This window comes from Anomaloglossus baeobatrachus, chromosome 1 (assembly GCF_048569485.1).
Source record: "Anomaloglossus baeobatrachus isolate aAnoBae1 chromosome 1, aAnoBae1.hap1, whole genome shotgun sequence".
NCBI lineage: Eukaryota > Metazoa > Chordata > Amphibia > Anura > Aromobatidae > Anomaloglossus > Anomaloglossus baeobatrachus.
Window position 1 is genome coordinate 959,081,610 of NC_134353.1, and position 19,980 is coordinate 959,101,589.

The 19,980-nt window shown below is 43.1% G+C and overlaps 1 protein-coding gene across 2 annotated transcripts in view; it reads right to left on the minus strand.

The window, feature by feature from the left end:
- Positions 1 to 19,114, minus strand: part of LOC142257597 (uncharacterized) — a 1,260,196-nt gene extending 1,241,082 nt beyond the window's left edge. For both annotated transcript variants that reach the window (XM_075329744.1, XM_075329737.1), the window contains exons 1-4: positions 19,039 to 19,114; positions 11,016 to 11,192; positions 10,810 to 10,933; positions 10,661 to 10,728 (exon numbers count right to left, since the gene is read on the minus strand). In XM_075329744.1, coding sequence (XP_075185859.1) covers positions 10,661 to 10,728; positions 10,810 to 10,933; positions 11,016 to 11,192; positions 19,039 to 19,092 — 423 coding nt within the window. In that variant the 5' untranslated portion in view covers positions 19,093 to 19,114. The remainder of the gene's footprint in view (positions 1 to 10,660; positions 10,729 to 10,809; positions 10,934 to 11,015; positions 11,193 to 19,038) is intronic.
- Positions 19,115 to 19,980: the final 866 nt, after the last annotated feature.

Below are 19,980 nucleotides of genomic sequence, written 5' to 3' on the forward strand. Positions count from 1 at the left end.
AGTCTCAATCACTGCCTCAACTTTAAAATTCTGGCACCGCTATGGGTCCTGTGCACACGCCCAAAACAAAATATTTTTTTTTAACTTCATTTTATTAACAGTTTCAAACATGGTACAACTGACATTTACAATGTGAGAAACAGCTCAAAACATGAATAGTGCTATTCGTTCACAACACTGAACAATCATATAGAGTCCATAGTATCTGTTGTACTCAAGATAAAATAGTATTATTATCCATTCTTCTTATCATTTGCATATATATCCCATTTTATATTAAGCATAAGAACTGCTCTAACGATCAGCATGACCATATTTTAAGAAACAGGATAGAAAAGGAAATAAAAAGGCGAAAAAAAGAACAACAACAGCTACATTGCATCACTTTACCGCAACATTCCGTAGTTTCCACCTCCCAACTTCTAACGGGAACCACCTCTATTTGCCCAGGTTCCTCTAAGCCTCTGTAAGTGTATCCGGAGAAGAGTTCCACAAACCCCAAATTTTGTTAAATTTTTCCGGGCACCCCCTGTTGTAGTATACCACCCGCTCATAGACTATAGTTGCATTGACTAATTTAACCCAGGACCGCACAGTTGGACTCGAATCCCCCATCCACCTCAAGGCTATTACTTTTCTAGCCAGAAATAATGCCTCTCTGAGGAATGTTGTCGTATAATGATCCCAGGACTTTTCCTCCATTACCCCATGGTAGGGGTAATGGAGGAATAGGCATATCAATGGGTCGCATAAAACAGGAATTGACACAATCGATGATAGCAGGGATGTCACTCCCCTCCAGTATGATATATTAGGACAACTCCAAATCATATGTATAAAGTTTGCCTCTGAGAGACGACACCTCGGGCACTCTGATGTACGAGAACGGCCCATGCTAAATAAGCGAGTAGGGGTAAGGTATGCTTGGTGAACAATGTAACATTGAATCAACTTGTTATTAACTGATAGGGATACCGCAGTCGGAGACTCCAATATCTCCTCCCATTCCTCTCCCTGTAGAGAGGGAATTAGAGATTTCCATCTATCCTGGGCTGGCAAGGGGTCCGATTCCACCCCCACCGATAACAGGTAAGTATATATGGCTGAGATTAAACCCCGAGGTCCCTGTGATTTTAGGATACCTATCATTGGAAGTGTTGATATCAGTTTCCCCGTTCCAATTTTCTGCATATGGGACTGAATCGCTGTGCGAATCTGCAGGTATCTAAAAAATTGCGACCTTGGAATGGACCTGGTCAAAGGATTTGAAGGTTGTGGTTCCTGGGGCATATAGATCACCCAGTCTAATGACATTGTGAGTAACCCAAAATTGTGCCGAGGGGTGATCTCTCAGACTATGGAAGTGGCTATTCCCCCATAATGGGAGCTCCGCCACCACTCCCTCAAAATGTGCCACTCTCTTAGCTTGTCGCCAGACTAATCTTGCCAACTCGATGAGGGGTAGTTGCCGTGATATTCTCAGTCCATCTGATTCCAAAAAAAACACCAAACAGTCAGTCCCGGCCACGTGTGCCAAGTGACTCAGAGTTTGGCAGTTGACAACCAGGCATCCAAGTCACTAGTGCTTTAAGCTGCCCCGCCAGATAGTACAGGAAGAACTCCGGCAGAGCCATCCCTCCCAGTCTCTTGGATCTCTGTAAAATGGATAACCGCAGTTTGGGCCTGGATCTCCCCCCATATGAAAAAAGTAAGCGAGTTCAGCGTAGAGAAGAAGGACTTGGGTACTGATACTGCACTATGTTGTAGTGTGGAACTGAGTTTTGGAAGTAATATCATTTTGATTAAGTTTATTCTGCCAACCACTGACAGAGGTAACCTGCTCAATGAGATATTTAAGTTTAACGTGGTCCAGGAGTGGTGTTATACTCGTCTGATAGTCTAGTGTATGGTCCTTCTGTATGTGTATTCCCATGTACTTGAAGCTAGTTACCACTTGCAGAGGTGACCTACACTCCATTGAAGTTCTAGACCCGTGTTAATGGCATCAGAGCTAATTTGTCCCAGTTGATGTGTAGTCCTGAAAACTCCCCAAATTTATCTATAGTATCTATAACCACAGGCAAGGTCTCTTGTACTCTGTCCAAAAAGACAACCATGTCATCCGCATGCAATCCTATTTGATCTGTGCGGTCGGCTATGGTAATTCCAGTGATCTGTGGATGAGAGCGGATTCTAATTGCCAAAGCTTCAATAACTAGTGAAAACAATGCTGGAGACAGAGGGCATCCCTGTCTTGTGCCCCGTCTCAATGAGAAGGGTGTAGACATAGCACCATTGGCTAGTATCCTTGCTGTCGGGGACCTATACAACATGTGAATCCAGTTACTGAATTTAGGCCCAAAGGCGAATCTCTGGAGGCAGGCAAATAAAAATGGCCATTCTACCGAGTCAAATGCCTTGGCCGCGTCCAGCGAGGCCAAGGCCCACTCGTTTTCCTGGACCAATGTATTATATTGTACTATGGATTGGGCCCGTCTTATATTTATAGAGGTGTTTTTTCCATGCATAAATCCGGTTTGATCTGGGTGAACTATGCTTAATATAACTGAATTGAGCCTGGAAGCCAGTATTTTGGTAAAGATCTTATAATCCACATTGACTAGGGATATAGGGCGGTATGAGCCTCAGTCTAATGGGTCTTTGCCCTCCTTCCTCAGCACAACTATGTGCGCTTCGTATAAGGAGGCAGGTAGAGAGTCGCCGGCTGAAAAATGTGAGAAAACCTCTAAAAGAATCGGGGCCAATACGTCACAATATTTACTATACAATTCTATGGGGAGACCGTCTGGACCCGGAGATTTCCCCCTAGCCATATCTGAGATGGCTGTAATCACTTCGTCCAGTGTGATGTCCGCCTCCAGAGACTCCCGTTGCGATCTGCTCAAAGTGGGAATCTCCGATAGATATGCCCCACAGCTTTGAACTCCATGAGGGCTTCTAGAAGTATATAGGGTTTTATAATATTCATGGAAGCACTCTAAGATATCTTCAGGGGATGTAGCTGTTGAGCCGTCCTGCCTCCGTATACCTAGTATTATATTTGAGGTGTTATGTTGCCGAACCATATATGCCAGTAATTTACTAGACTGGTTTCCAAGCTCAAAGTAAGATTGTCGGGTAAAGAACAGTTTGCGTTTGGACTTGGTCTCAGAGTGTTGCATATACAGCCTGTATGAATGCATACAGGCTGCTCTGTTACCATCGGTTGGGGCTGTAATATATGCTGCCTCTAGGTCCCTAAGTCTCCCCTCCACCACGTCATCCTCATTTCTAGTCGCTCTTTTAAGATATGTTATAGTTGAAGAAAGACACCCTCGAAGGTAAGCCTTGAGAGTATCCCACACCAAGTTAGTATTCCAGGGTTTAGGGTGGGTTTTTAGAAAATCTTCTATTTGGGTCCTGGTCCTATCGCATTGATCAATTAACTTCAACCAAAAGGGGTTTAACCTCCAAAAGGGTTTGCTAGCATTTTGATTAGTCTTAAGAGTGAGGATCACTGGGCTATGATCTGATATACCTCTGACCCCGTGTACCACGTTATCCACCCAGGTCGCGACGCTGCTTGACCCAAAAATATAATGCAGTCTGGACAGCGTACGTCTAGTGGAGGAGTGACATGTGTATTCTCGAGTGTTAGGGTGTCGGAGTCGCCAAAGGTCAATCCACCCGCCTCCCTCCACGCATTGCTGTAAGTCAGTCGAATCCGGGGTCGATTGTTGTCTCCCCCCATCTACCCGAAACCTGTCCTGCTCCTCATTCATCACAAGGTTAAAATCCCCCATGCATAACACATATGCATCTGGGTAGCTAAGGGCAAAGCTCAGTGCCTGTTTAAGAACGGAAACGCGAGCCGGTGGGGGGTTATAAATGCATAGTAGCACATAATCTTTAGAATCTATAGACGCATTTATAAACACAAACCGCCCCTCCGAGTCACGCCTTACCACCTTTGCTTCCCATCGTATGTTTTTATGGACCAATAAAGAGACTCTTCTGGAGTAGATGGTGTGGAACGCATGCGTCGACCATTGTACCCATGGTTTGTTTACTAGTCTAGCTGCGTCTCGTGTGAGGTGAGTTTCTACTAGTGCCACCAGCTGAGCCTTAATTTGGGAAAATACCTTGATACGTTTTTCGGGCGACTTAAGGCCTCTGACATTCCAGGTCATAACTATCAGCTCTGACCCCATATCATATAAATCTTTTTCAAGAGCCAGGATCCCAAGTATAAGGCGCATTTTGCCCCGCAACTAGATGTGGTTAACCCTCCAATAGTTTGAAGCCTGTCCCTGCGAAGAAATAAAGTTAAGGCAATTGCAGCTGTAAACATAAAAAAACAATATCGAACTTCAGGACCTTTCCGATAAGTCCTGTAAAACATTTCAAACATCAATTGGGATACCACCACTGAATGCAGTGTCCTGGTATAGGTGGTATTAGAGTGCACAAAATAGGGCTCCCATCTCACAGGAACCAACTCCTGGCCAATTCCTCCATCACTCGAGGCACGGAGAAGTCCCGTCTGTCTCCAAAAGGGGCCCAAAACAAAATTGCTTATTACGAAAACTCAGGATTGCATAAAATATTTCCAGGAAACCAAGGATTATTTTTATGCCCAAAAGATAAACATGCTGTTTCCAGGATGAGCATTTGTCCTTCAGTTACAGACTAGAAGTCTTTGTGCTAAATCACTGTTTTTCATAATATTCTGCACAGTAAAACAAAGAAATGTGCAGTCTATATACCGTATATAGCCATTAAGAACATAATTAATTAAGTTAAGCAATCTTAGCAAATTATCGATTATAATAGTTCTATTGATGAGCTCCGGATCTTTGGTGCGAATGATGCATCTATAGATCACAAGAGACCTCTCTTTTTACTCCTGCAAAAAAATTCAGAAAATTAGTTAATGTCCATCCTGTTTTACATAGTTTTATTGTGGTTGATCATCTGTGTATATCTTGTACTAGGGATGCGAGCCCTGCAATAATTCAGCTCTGTAACATCTACAGGATTGGATTGATCAGTAACTCTGACAAATAGTAGAATAATAGCTCAAACCTATGCAAGTGTGAAAAGTTTGAACAGTAATATAATAAGAAAACACCAGAAATCATCAATTGTTAACAAGTTTTAGGATATAATTTTCCACTAATGTATAATCTTCTGTGCACATGGCTGGATATATAGATATTATCTAGATTCTATTCGCTGATTGTGACGTTTATTGACAACTGCAAACAGAACCATCATCTCTTATGTATAATGTTCAACTTTATCTGTAAAAGTAACTGTTGTATTATTTCTTGTACTGTTTCTCAATGTATTTATGTTACTCTCTTATATAGCGCCATTAATTCCACAGCTTTACGGACATTATAACCACTGTCCCCATTGGGGCTCACAATCTACATTCTCTAACGGTCTTTGGAATATGGGAAGACACACGGACAGAACATACAGACTCCTTGTAGATGTAGTCGTACAGGGGATTTGACTGAAATAATTGAAAAAAAGACTGCTTTATTGCTTGCAAATTCTATGGTGTCTAAAGAGATTTAAGTTATGAATATTATTTTTTCCTGTGTCAGTTTTTTGATGTGCAATTAGAAGTGACTTTCGCTAATAACACTTTCCACATAAAGAACATGAAAAAGGTTTCTACCTTGTGTGAGTTATTTGATGTTTAAGAAGATCTGATTTCTGGATAAAACATTTCCCACATTCTGAACATGAATATGGCTTCTCCCCTGTGTGAATTCTTTGATGTCTGACGAGATCTGATTTCATGATAAAACATTTCTCACATTTTGAACATGAAAATGGTTTCTCCCCTGTGTGAATTTTCTGATGTCTGACAAGATCTGATTTCGTGATAAAACATTTCCCACATTCTGAACATGAAAATGGCTTCTCCCCTGTGTGCATTCTTTGATGTCTGATAAGATCTGATTCCTTGATAAAACATTTCTCACATTCTGAACATGAAAACAGCTTCTCTCTTGTGTGAGTTTTTAGATGTCTAACAAGCTGTGATTTATGAGTAAAACATTTCTCACATTCTGAACATAGACATGGCTTCTCCCCTATGTCAATTCTTACATGTTCAACAAGAGTTGATTTACAGCTATAACATTTCCCACATTCTAAACATGACTTCTCCCTTGTGTGAATTCTCATGTGTCTAACAAAAGTGGTTTTGTGAGCAAAACATTTCCCACATTCTGAACAAGAAAATGGCTTTTCCCCCGTGTGAGTTTTTAGATGCACATCAAGCTGTGATTTCCGAGTAAAACATTTCCCACATTCTGAACATGAAAATGGCTTCTCCCCTGTGTGAGTTTTTATATGTACATCAAGCTGTGATTTCCAATTAAAACATTTCCCACATTCTGGACATGAAAATGGCTTCTTCCCTGTGTGAGTTTGTAGATGTACAACAAGCTGGGATTTCCAAGTAAAACATTTCCCACATTCTGAACAAGAAAATGGCTTCTCCCCCGTGTGAATTTTTATATGCAAATCAAGGTGTGATTTCCAAGTAAAACACTTTCCACATTCATCACATGAATACGGCTTCTCTCCTGTGTGAGCTCTTTGTTGTTGATCTCCCCTTGTATGGCTTTTATTTTGCTGAACATTCTGCAGTGAATCAGGAGATTGTTTAGAAGCATCAGATGATGGATCTTCGGTGTGAAGGACTGAAGATATATCTGAGATAATGACTTGTTCTTCATATGTATTCTGAATAATGTCCAAATCATCTGTCGAAAGAATAAAACAGATTTTATTTAATTTTACAACACTATAACCTTAAAACTTGGTTTTCACAGGCAATTCTCAGGCCCCTGACTGCAGTATCGTGCTGGCCAGATAGTGATGGTTTTATTATCAAATAATACCATATAGGAATTATACTTTATGATGCCATAAAACTGAGGGTCTAAATACTCTATAAGAAGAAAATGATAGAGGACAGCGCTCCATGTGTGAATCAGCTGAGCACAGCAACCAAAATAATCAATTTTTTACAGAATACTGCTCTGCAGCTGCTTTCCTTCCATAAATACTCTATTAGGCTGTGTTCAAATGTCCTGTAATGATCAGTTTTGGGCAGATCCGATGGATGTGAAAAAACGGATCCATTAACATTATAGTCAATGGAACCAATAAGGGATCCATTATAATTTTATACAGCTAGCTAGCTAAAGAGATGGATAGATGTGCAACACATATGCCCCACCCATTCTGCATATTTAAAGATTGCACCCTTTGCCTTTCAAGTGGCACTTAAGGGTGTTTAGTTTTGTTTTTAGGCCCAAATTCAATACTTTAAAAAAAAAAAAATCGACCTGGGGTCCCCCTTATTTTTGGTAGCCAGCTAAGGTAAAGCAGACAGCTGCAGCCTGCAGTTGTCTGGTAATCCAGAACAGAGGGCACTCCACGCTGTTGCTTTAAATTATTTTTTTTAAATAAATAATTAAAAAAAAAAAATAGGGTACCCCCAAATTGGATAATCAGCCATGCAAAACGTGGACAGCTGGGGTCTGGTATTCTCGGGCTAGGGAGGCCCATAGTCATTGGCACTCCTAAGCCTAAAAATAGCAGGCTGCACCCGCCTCAGAAGTGTCGCCAGCTCGTCACTGCCCGCTCTCGCTCACGCACTGCTTTGTGAGCCCGTGCGGGGGACCTGGGCTGACCTCATGAGGTCATCTCAGATTTCTGTAGTGCTTTTCACAGCAGTGTGTGAGGCTGCAGTCACTGCACTCCCAGCCAATGAGAAACGTTCTGTTCTTCATTGATTGGGACAGCAAGCATGGGATCGTCATGGGACCCCCTTAATGGATTACGCCGGACCCGGATTAGGGATTTGCCAGGGAAATAAATTAGTGAATGAGGGTGTCACTTGTCTTTCCTTTTTTTACTAATTTGCTTTTTTTATGTCTTTCAGGTTCACTGTTGAGGAACATTGTGGGACTAGGTCGTATCGTGTGGCTCTGATGTATTAAAGATATTCAGGTGGGGCTGCGGGGTGTGGTTTCGTCACAGATTAACCGGGCGCGATTGATCAGAGGGAAGTGCAAGTGACCCCCCGACCTGATCCGTGACATATTGATGCATGTGGTGGGATCTTGCGTGACCCTGCTGGCTGTTTTACGACAGTCTGTATCGTATTTTTTTGGATTGACCCTGAAAACCTGACGTAACTCTCAGCAGAGAGCGCAGGATAAATGTCTCCTGAGCCTTATTCCGATTTTTGAGAGGTAAAATGAATGAATAGACAGTAGTGCGGGAACAGTTCTTATTTCTATTTTTATTTTTGCGCCGTTCACCATGCGGTGTTAGTGATAGGATGGATTTATTTTGCGGGTCGGTGCGATTACGGCAATACCAGATTATATCGGGGGTTTTTTTGTTTTGCTTCTATCTCAATAAAATTATTTTTTTTAATAAATAGTTTTTCTGTCTCAATATTCTGAGAGCTGTAACTTTTTTTTTTTGGAGAGGGCTATATGGCGGCTTATTTTTGTGCAACGAGTTGGGATTTTTATCGCTTTTTATTCAGATTTTTCAGATGAAGAAAAACTAATAATTTACTTTTTTTATATTTTTTTGCGCAGTTCACAGTGCGGTAAAAGTGATAAGACCAATTTATTCTTCAGGTCGGTACGTTTACAGTGATACCATTTTTTACATACAACTTTTTGATCGCTTTTTATTCTCTTTCTTTGTCAGTATAATGATGAAATTATATTTTTGGTGTCTTTGATTTATTTTTTTTCACAGTATTCACCGTACGGAATAAGTAACGTGACAGTTTTAAAGATCGGGTCATTCCGGACGCGGCAATACCAATTATGTGCACATTTTCGTCTTCATTTTTGTTTGAACACAACAGCTGCTTTTTTTAGTGGTGAAACAGGTTTTCATTATTTTTGTGCGCTTTTTTTGTTGTTTTTTTTTACATTCTGTGTAACTTTTTTTTAATTTTTTCACTGTGGGATATGATTTTTTTTCATTTTGATCACTGATCTCATGTACTAGTGTACAGCAGCACATGAGATCAGTGTCAGTGACTCACTGACAGCCTGTAAGACCCAGGCCACCGTACCATGGAGTCATCAGCTGACCCCACATTACCATGGCCACGATCGCCAATCCCGCCTTAGGGGGGTTTTAAACCGATTAGCTACTGCTGCCATGATTGACAGTGGTATTTAAAAGGTTAATCAGTCCCGATCACTTCCAAAACTGGTCGGGGTTGATGCCCGTGGGTATCAGCTGCCATGTACAGTTCACGCCAGCGGGATTTCCACGTGCGGGGTCACATTAATCACTTATTTCTCTTATCAGCAAACGTTAAGGGATTAAGTTTAAAATTCGCAAAATGACAATAACAAGGTACTAACAAAGATTATGGATCCACGCGTTTCAGAAAAGCCTTATTCAGCTTCCGAAACACAAAGGTCCATAATCTTTGTAGGGATTTTGTTCATGTCGTGTTGGGAATTTGAAATGTAATAATAAATGTGACATTTTCTCCGGTACCAGAGGGTTTTTATCATCACTGGAGTTTCTTTCATTTCCACATCGAGCAGTGGATGAAGCCGTCACCTCGGCGTCTCCAGGCAAATCTGAAAAAACACTACGTCTGTAGCAGGGAATGGTGAGTGACATATATAGGAGATAATGGATTCTTAAGGCCACCTTACACACAGCGACATCGCTAGCGATGTCGCTGGTGAAAGCACCCGCCCTCGTCGGTTGTGCGTCATGGGCAAATCGCTGCCCGTGGCGCACAACATCGCTAACACCCGTCACACATTCTTACCTGCCTAGCGACGTTGCTGTGGCCGGCGAACCGCCTCCTTTCTAGGGGGGTGGTTTGTGCGGCTTCACAGTGGCATTACTAAGCGTCTGCCCAATAAAAGCGGAGGGGCGGAGATGAGCGGCCGTAACATCCCGCCCACCTCCTTCCTTCCTCATTGGTGGCAGCCGCCGGTACGATGTTGTTCCACGTTCCTGCGGTGTCACACATAGTGATGTGTGCTGCCGCAGGAACGACGAACAACATCGTACCTGCAGCAGCAACAATATATGAGATTAGAATGACGTGTCAACGATATGGTGAGTATTTTTGATCGTTAATGGTCATTCTTGCATTTCACACGCAATGATTTCGCTAACAGCGCCGGATGTGCGTCACGAATTCCGTGACCCCAACGACATCTCGTTAGCGATATCGTTGCATGTAAAGTAGCCTTTAGTCCCTAAACTGGAGAAACCCCTCATCAGCCCTGACAGCGGATGATAGAAAAGGTCTGTACTCACCGGGGCGGTGATCTGTAGAAATCTCCTCGTTACTCCGCTGATCGCCCCTCACATTTCTCTCTGGAGAATGAATATTGTTCAGATCTTTATCCGGATCCAAAAGCTGCAAAACAAAATATTGTAAAAGTCCCCGGGAATAATGGAGATAAGATCCGGACATGTGAAGTCTGTGGTCAGCTGTGATCCTGCCGTCTCCACCGCTCTCATTACACAAGTATAAAACATCTAATACTGGAGGAGAAAACAAGACTAAACACAAGGAGGTCACAGCCGTCTACACCTCATAGGGGAGATCTCCATCTACCTGAGGATCCTGTGGAGGAGGAGGAGGAGCGGGACATCTCTCTGGGGTCGTCCTCGTACTGGAGAGACCTGCAGGAGACACAGACAGGACGGACATCATTATTACATACAGATAATTATAGGCCGGGTGTATTCAGTCCTGTCTATTACCTGGTGATGTGCGGGGCTGGTGCTCCTCCATCATCACCTCCTTGTACCGCTCCTTGTGTCCTTCTAGATACTCCCACTCCTCCATGGAGAAATAGACGCTGACGTCCTGACACCTTATAGGAACCTGACAACACAATGATACCGTCATCACCCAGAATCCTCCAGTGCCGTCCTGTATAATGTCCCAGCATTCCCAGCAGTGTCACCTCTCCAGTCAGCAGCTCCAGCATCTTGTTGGTCAGGTCCAGGATCTTCTGGTTATTGATGTCCTCATGTATCTGGGGGTGAGGTGGAGGCCCCGGGATTGGGCTCAGGGTTCCTCCCCGTCCTTCACACACAGGGGCCTGACAGCGATCACTAGAGATCTTCACTACTGTGTAATCCTGAGTGTGGAGACATTAATAATATCACTACAGACATTTCCAGAGTCCATCACCTCCCCGGTCATATCCTCTGTTATTCCCATAGATAATGATGTAATGTGATGACATCACAGCCTCTCACCTCCCCGGTCATATCCTCTGTTATTACCATAGATAATGATGTAATGTGATGACATCAGAGCCTCTCACCTCCCCGGTCATATCCTCTGTTATCCCCATAGATAATGATGTAATGTGATGACATCAGAGCCTCTCACCTCCCCGGTCATATCCTCTGTTATCCCCATAGATAATGAAGTAATGTGATGACATCAAAGCCTCTCACCTGCCCGGTCATATCCTCTGTTATCCCCATAGATAATAGTGTAATGTGATGACATCAGAGCCTCTCACCTCCCCGGTCATATCCTCTGTTATCCCCATAGATAATGAAGTAATGTGATGACATCAAAACCTCTCACCTCCCCGGTCATATCCTCTGTTATCCCCATAGATAATGATGTAATGTGGTGACATCAAAGCCTCTCACCTCCCCGGTCATATCCTCTGTTATTCCCATAGATAATGATGTGATGTGATGACATCAAAACCTCTCACCTCCCCGGTCATATCCTCTGTTATTCCCATAGATAATGATGTAATGTGATGACATCAGAACCTCTCACCTCCCCGGTCATATCCTCTGTTATTCCCATAGATAATGATGTGATGTGATGACATCAGAGCCTCTCACCTCCCCGGTCATATCCTCTGTTATTGCCATAGATAATGATGTAATGTGATGACATCAGAACCTCTCACCTCGGGGCGTGGCCTGCACGCTGATGGCGATGGCTGCTTGAAGGAGAGCTCTGTGCTGACAGCAGGATAAACTGGCTCTGATCAGCTCACAGATAACAGGATTACCAGCTACAGGAGGTGTGAGTAACCCCAGCCGCCAGCTATGCCTAAGGGGAGACCTAAAAAAATTGGCACTCCCGCCAAACTGACAGACTTCTACCCCCTGGATAGGGATCTCTCCTCACCAAGCAAGATGGCGCTGGCTTCCCACTCAGCTTCTTCCCACTCCTCACAAGGAGATACAGGCTGCTTGAGAGGCTGCACAGGCATTCCTCTGACAGAGGAAACAATGCAATCTCTGCTGAAAATGCTGAGGGCTTCCTTGCAGGCTGATCTCAGAGAAATAGTAAGAGAGCTGAAGGAAGAGATCAGGTCTCTAGGTGATCGCACAGAGCATGTAGAAACTAAAATGGCTGAATTTGCAACATCACATAACAATCTGATAGATGCTAACACAGCTTTGGAAAAGGAGGTGGAGGCACTAAAACTTAAAATCAGTGATATAGAGGACAGATCCCGAAGAAATAACCTAAAAATCAGAGGGATTCCCTCATCAGTAGCAGATAAAGACCTCCAGGAATACTTCCACTCAAGTTTCTGCAGCTTATACTCTCTGGATGGGACACCAGAGACCTGATAGTGGACAGGATTCATAGAGTCCCTAAAGCCAAAGGCATAGATCCAGCTCTGCCTAAAGATGTCCTGGCTAGACTTCATTTCTATAAAACAAAAGAAGCTGTGCTGCACACACTGAGGGGAAATCCAGCCCTGCCAGACACTTTCATGGGACTAAAAATCTTCCCAGATCTTTCTGCTGCAACTCTTAATAAAAGAAGAGAATTTGCCCACCTTTCTAAACTCCTTAGAGATCAAGACATCAAGTACAAGTGGGGTTTTCCGGTGAAGATGATAATTTTCAAAGATGGAGGCACTCACATATGTCATACTCCTTCTCAGCTGGGCAAACTGCTGGATGACTGGGGAATAGCCCACCCACCAAACCCTGGTGGGCAGGAGAATCATAGAGGCCCTCCAGACAGGATTAACCCTGAATGGTCAGTAGCTTAGCTGGGACTCCTTCCTGCTTATGGCACCTGCTGCCCCTGCTCCTGTGACACGGGATGTCACGTAGCCCCCCTGATGTTCTCGCCTATGGCGAGCGGTTATACACCGGGCACCCTACTCGGGGCAAACCGGTGTTGTTGGAATTTTTTTGTTTTTGTTCCTCTTCTCACAAATGTTCCTTAATTTTTTCTGGAAATTTCTCTCAATTCCTTGCTGGTCTAGCCCCTCTTATCCCTGATGGCGTTCCTAGGAATTCAAACCCCCCTGCGGCTCCAATATGAGAATTAAGATATTGTCTATTAATGTGAACGGACTCAACTCCCCAGCAAAAAGGTCAATGATGTGGAGAGAGATGAAGGCATCTAACTGTGATATAGCGTGCATTCAGGAGACCCACCTTCTTTCCACAGATAATAAACGGCTACTTCATCCACGGTTCCAACACACCTTTTTTGCTAATGACTCAAAAAAAAGAGGAGGAGTGGCCATTTTAATAAAGAACTCAGTGGCCTTTAAATTGATAAATGTCAGTTATGGAGCGGATGGAAGATATATTATTTTGTCTTGTTATATCAACAGCGTCCCTTATACCTTGGCAACGGTCTACTCCCCAAATTCATCACAATTGACCTTTGCTAGGAAATTTTTCCAAGCATTCAAAGATACTGCCACAGGGGCGGAAATCATCTGTGGAGACTTTAATATACCTGTAATACGCTCCATGGATTGCTCCAACACCAGCATCCCACATGCTAAGGAACTTAAGCATCTCATCAATGAATTCCATTTTCATGACATCTGGAGATATTTGCACGCATCAGAAAGAGACTATACATTCTTCTCTTCCAGGCATCGCTCATACAGTAGAATTGATTTTTTTTTGGTCGACAGCAAATCTATAAGTAATTGTGTGGCAGCTGATATTGGTTTAATTACTTGGACAGATCATGCGCCGATCTCTTTGTCTGTTCAGGGTAGCTTTAATGTTCAAAATTCCCCTAGGTGGAGACTGAATACCAGCTTGCTTGGTAGGCAGAAGGTACATGATGAAGTAGAGTCAGTGTTAACAGAATATTTTAAACTTAATAATAATGGGGAAATTTCTGACGAGACCCTGTGGGCTGCTCATAAAGCCGTAGTCAGAGGGCAGCTCATAAAAATAGCCTCCATCCAAAAACGGAAAAAAGACGCAGATATTAAATATATATTAACCCGTATTCATCACCTTGAATCCCTGAATAAAGCCAAAGCATCACCTAACTTGACTAAAGAAATTGTAACCCATAGATTCCAACTAAGATCCCTACTCCTGCAAAAATACGAACATAATCTTAAAAAAAATAGATCGACATTTTATGCTATGGGGGATAGAGCAGGGTCCTTATTGGCAAGAAGGACGAAAAAACGTGAGATCCAATCTAAAATAGAATTCCTGAGGGACCCGAACGGAACAATCACTAGACATCCCATTGAAATAGCAGAAGCATTTGCGAAATACTATGAGGCCCTGTATAATCTAAAATATGATTCCAATACGTCACAGCCGACTGAAGTGGATATACAGGGTTTCCTAGACACCCTGGATCTTCCCCGGGTCTCAGATGAGCAATTAGAGGAACTTAATCTTCCCTTTACTACACATGAAATCCTAGGTGCCATCAAAATGACTAAGTCTAACTCTGCCCCGGGCCCCGATGGGCTGCCATACGAATATTACAAACAATTTACATCCACTCTGTCCCCCTTTATGTCAAAAACCTTCAATTTTTGGCAAAATAAAGGGTCAATTTCCCCAGACAACTTAGAAGCGATAATTATCACGCTACCAAAGCCAGGGAAACCTGCAGACACCCCGGGTAATTTTAGGCCCATTTCACTCCTAAATTGTGATGTTAAAATTTATGCCAAACTAGTGGCAGATAGACTTCACAAAGTGATCCCGACCTTAGTGGCTCCAGACCAAGTTGGGTTTGTGACAGGGAGGCAATCTAAGGATGGCACCAGACGGATGCTTGACTTGATTGGACTGGTGGAGATATCGGGTGAACCCAGTGCATTCCTGTCTCTTGATGCTGAAAAAGCCTTTGACAGGGTGCACTGGGGATACCTGGAGAGAGTTCTAACAAAATTCGGGTTCTTGGGGAAAATCAAGTCATCCATTCTAGCCCTCTACTCTTACCCAAATGCGTCAGTGTTGGCATCGGGGTTTCTGTCATCTAAATTTCAAATAAGTAATGGCACCCGCCAGGGGTGTCCATTGTCTCCCGCTATTTTTGCTTTAGTGGTAGAACCTCTGGCGGAAGCTATACGAAAAAATATAGCCATTTCTGGTATAAGAGTTGGGGAATTTGAACATAAACTTGGATTATACGCAGACGATGTGATAATTTCCTGTTCTAACCTTGCAGTGTCGATTCCAGCAGTGGTGAACACATTATCAAACTTTTCTAAAGTGTCGTATTATAAGCTTAATGCGGCAAAGTCTTTGATACTGCCGTTTAATGTACCGGTGGAGGCCAGGAGTGCGCTGGAGGGGGCCTTTCAATTCAAATGGTGCGACAGGGGGATACCTTATTTGGGTATTAAGCTGACACCATCGCAGATGTTAATTAAAGAAAATTTGGAACCTCTGATCCAAAATTTAGAAAAGGAATTGGGAAGGTATGAAAAAATATCATTGTCCTGGATGGCCAGGATACAGTCCTTTAAAATGGTTTTCTTACCCAAAATATTGTATGTGCTCAGATGCCTTCCCATCAAAATTTCTCACAAAACCCTGATGAAACTTCATTCGTTGACTAACAAATTTGTCTGGGGTAATAAAAGGGCTAGGGTCGCAGGTAAAGTGTTATACCCCCCATATGACTTAGGGGGATTGGGCACCCCAAACATAAAGGCATATTATAAAGCCTTACTAATTGAATCACTAAAGGAATGGTGGCGTCCAGGTAATTCACATAGATGGGCTCAGATTGAAAATTTCCTGTCCCGCCAGGGCTCGGTCAGAAGAATGATGGAAGCAGAATATTTGAGCCGGTCACGGTTCTCCCCGTGTGTTCCCACCATGTCAGCCTCCCTGGAGATCTGGCGAAATGACTTGAATCATAAGATTCAGATTCCTCTTTCAGAGATTTCCCTCAAGTCGTTGGAATCTCAAATCCCCTTTTTGAATCTGGCCAGGTGGGAGGGATCGGGCATTACAGTGCTGGCGGATCTATACTCTGATATGGGTGTTAACCCCTTTAATAAAATAGTACGGGAACACCCCTCTTTAAAGGGCTGTTTCTATCAACACATCCAAATTAGTCATTTTCTGGCCTCTAAATTTCCTCCAAAGTCAAAGCCTCTGTTACCTACAACAAAGGCTTTGGTATTTAAAAAGATAATTAAATCCAAAGGTATCTCCTCGACATACAAATGGCTCAATAACCCCCCCGAAGAGCAAAAATCTCCTTATATGAATAAATGGGACGTGGAGTTGAGTGTCTCTACTTCTCCTTCAAACTGGCACTCGGCATCAGCAAATATCCAAAAATATTCCAAGTGTATAAATCATCTGGAGCAACTGAAAAAAGTACACCTGCGATGGTATCGGTCCCCAGCCAACTTAGCACAGTTCCTCCCAAATTATTCGCCACATTGTTGGAAGGGCTGCCTCCAAAGGGGTACTCTTGGTCACTGCTGGTGGGCGTGTCCCAAGGTTTTCTCGTTCTGGTTGGAGGTGTTTGGCCTGATGGGTGAGCTGACAGGCAATCGTATTAATCCGAATCCGGCTCTGGCAGTGCTAAACGTGGGTATAGAGGAGTTCTCTTGGGAATCCAGGGGTTTATTAGTTCACATTCTAGTAGCTGCCAGATATTGCATAACTTTGCACTGGAAATCCCCAAAGACGCCTACATTAGTTGAACTATATAACCGAATTAATCTCCAATGCCAATACGAGTTCTGTCTGGCTCACTCCATCTGCGCCAAAAACAAAATACTTCACATTTGGAACACGTGGCTAAACTCTGTATATGCATCCCCTGTCAGGCATCTGTTTCCAGGGCAAACTGTTGATAATTAAAAACGGGTCAAATAGGGTCAAAGAGAGTGTTACGCAGGGAGTTCACCCATACCACATGTCAATAGTCAAGGTGTTTAAATCTCTGTTGTTGTTACTGCTCGGGCTACCCCGAAACGCCATCCAATTCCCTCCCTCCCTCCCCCTCCCTGGTTGCTTCCTTGCAACCATCCATGGTTCTCCCCTCTCCCCTCTCCCCCACCTCTCTCCCCTCCCTTTTCTTATCTTCCTTTCTTACTCTCTGGTTCTGGTTGTTTGGAACCCTCGTTTTGAGGATTAAAGAGTAAATTGGTAGGTTGACTCTATACGTATTAGGTATTGATTAACCTAAAAAAAAGTTGCAACTTGCATCAGACATGATTGGTGGTGGTGTGACAGGACATGTGAATCATAATCAAAGAGGATACTACCACATGTTACAGCGTTGTCCTCTTTGTGTATTATTGCCAATGATACCTGAATTTCTCCTTTTTGTAATGTAACTTCCTACAATAAAAATTGATTGGATTAAAAAAAAAAAAAAAATAACCTATCACCTCCCCAGTCATATCCTCTGTTATTCCCATAGATAATGATGTGATGTGATGACATCAGAGCCTCTCACCTCCCCGGTCATATCCTCTGTTATCCCCATAGATAATGATGTAATGTGATGACATCAGAGCCTCTCACCTCCCCGGTCATATCCTCTGTTATCCCCATAGATAATGATGTAATGTGATGACATCAGAACCTCTCACCTCCCCGGTCACATCCTCTGTTATCCCCATAGATAATGATGTAATGTGATGACATCAGAGCCTCTCACCTCCCCGGTCATATCCTCTGTTATCCCCATAGATAATGATGTAATGTGATGACATCAGAGCCTCTCACCTCCCCGGTCATATCCTCTGTTATTCCCATAGATAATGATGTAATGTGATGACATCAGAACCTCTCACCTCCCCGGTCATATCCTCTGTTATCCCCATAGATAATGATGTAATGTGATGACATCAGAACCTCTCACCTCCCCGGCCATATCCTTTGTTATTCCCATAGATAATGATGTAATGTGATGACATCAGAGCCTCTCACCTCCCCGGCCATATCCTCTGTTATTCCCATAGATAATGATGTATTGTGATGACATCAGAACCTCTCACCTCCCCGGCCATATCCTTTGTTATTCCCATAGATAATGATGTGATGTGATGACATCAGAGCCTCTCACCTCCCCGGTCATATCCTCTGTTATTCCCATAGATAATGATGTAATGTGATGACATCAGAACCTCTCACCTCCCCGGTCATATCCTCTGTTATTCCCATAGATAATGATGTAATGTGGTGACATCACAGCCTCTCACCTCCCCAGTCATATCCTCTGTTATTCCCATAGATAATGATGTAATGTGGTGACATCATAGCCTCTCACCTCCCCGGTCATATCCTCTGTTATTCCCATAGATAATGATGTAATGTGATGACATCAGAACCTCTCACCTCCCCGGCCATATCCTCTGTTATTCCCATAGATAATGATGTGATGACATCAGAACCTCTCACCTCCCTGGCCATATCCTTTGTTATTCCCATAGATAATGATGTGATGTGATGACATCAGAGCCTCTCACCTCCCCGGTCATATCCTCTGTTATTCCCACAGATAATGATTAGTGTTGAGATCTCCCTCTCCCTTTCCCTCTCCCTCTCCCTCTCCCCCTCTCTCTTTCTCTCTCCCTGGATCCGCTCCCCCATTGACTTACATTGGGCCGGATTCCGAATCGGATCCGGACTTCTGTGACAACCTGCAACGGATCCACCGGACCCCGATTATTAGCAATACGCTCAACTCTAATAATGATGTAATGTGATGACATCAGAGCCTCTCACCTCTCCAGTAAGATGGAAGATTATCTCCAGACTCAGGTTTAATATCTTCTCCATAATTTGGTCTTTGTCCTTATTCATTTCTTGGGTCAATCAGGAAAAATTTCGTATTTAAAAAAAAAGAAGAAAAAAAAACAAAAGAAGATTTTTTATTGTAAAGAGGATGAGATGATGAGAAAATCAACAAAAAGGGAATAACACAAAAAATAAGGAACGTTATTAAAGGGAAATCATCTGAGAAGATATAACAGTGCAGATGTCGGCCCCGATTTGAGGAGGAGACTGTGCAGCAGATCGGGCGACTCCAACACTTTCTCCTTGGTCCTCAAATTGTCTGGCTTAAAAGGAGTTAATCATAAACCGGCTAGATGGGAAACCTTACTACTCCCTCCGTCAAGCGCAGCTCATGTCGCGGTTGACTGGGTTACTGCCTAGTTGCTTGGTGCGGCCTATTCCAGGATTATCACTATCATGCATAAGGATGTTATCACATGATCAGGTCTTGGATATGACATATTTAAGATACTCTCCGATTACCGCAGATATGATCAGCATACACCGGAAGCTTAGATCACTGATAGTTTAAAACGCTGAACTTTAAAAGGGACTGTGAGTTGATGTCTGATCACTCCTGGACGAAGCACTAAGGTTGCGAAACGTGCGTCGGGTGCATGGGAATACCGCTCCTTACCCTTCTTTGGACCCTGTGTGTATGTATTTAACCTTTTTTCTGCCATTTTGTTGTCTTCCTTATGTTTTATGATGTCCAAATGTTGTTTCTTCATTCTATTTTCTCACACTAGTGAGTATTTAATTTATTATTTTACTTTATGTATATTAGTTGGCACCCAAATCTGAAGCAATGGTGTCCCCACTCAACATTAGCTGGCACATAAATTTGTGAGTGCCCTCAGGCGGCCCTCTACCATTAATTTGGAAGAACTC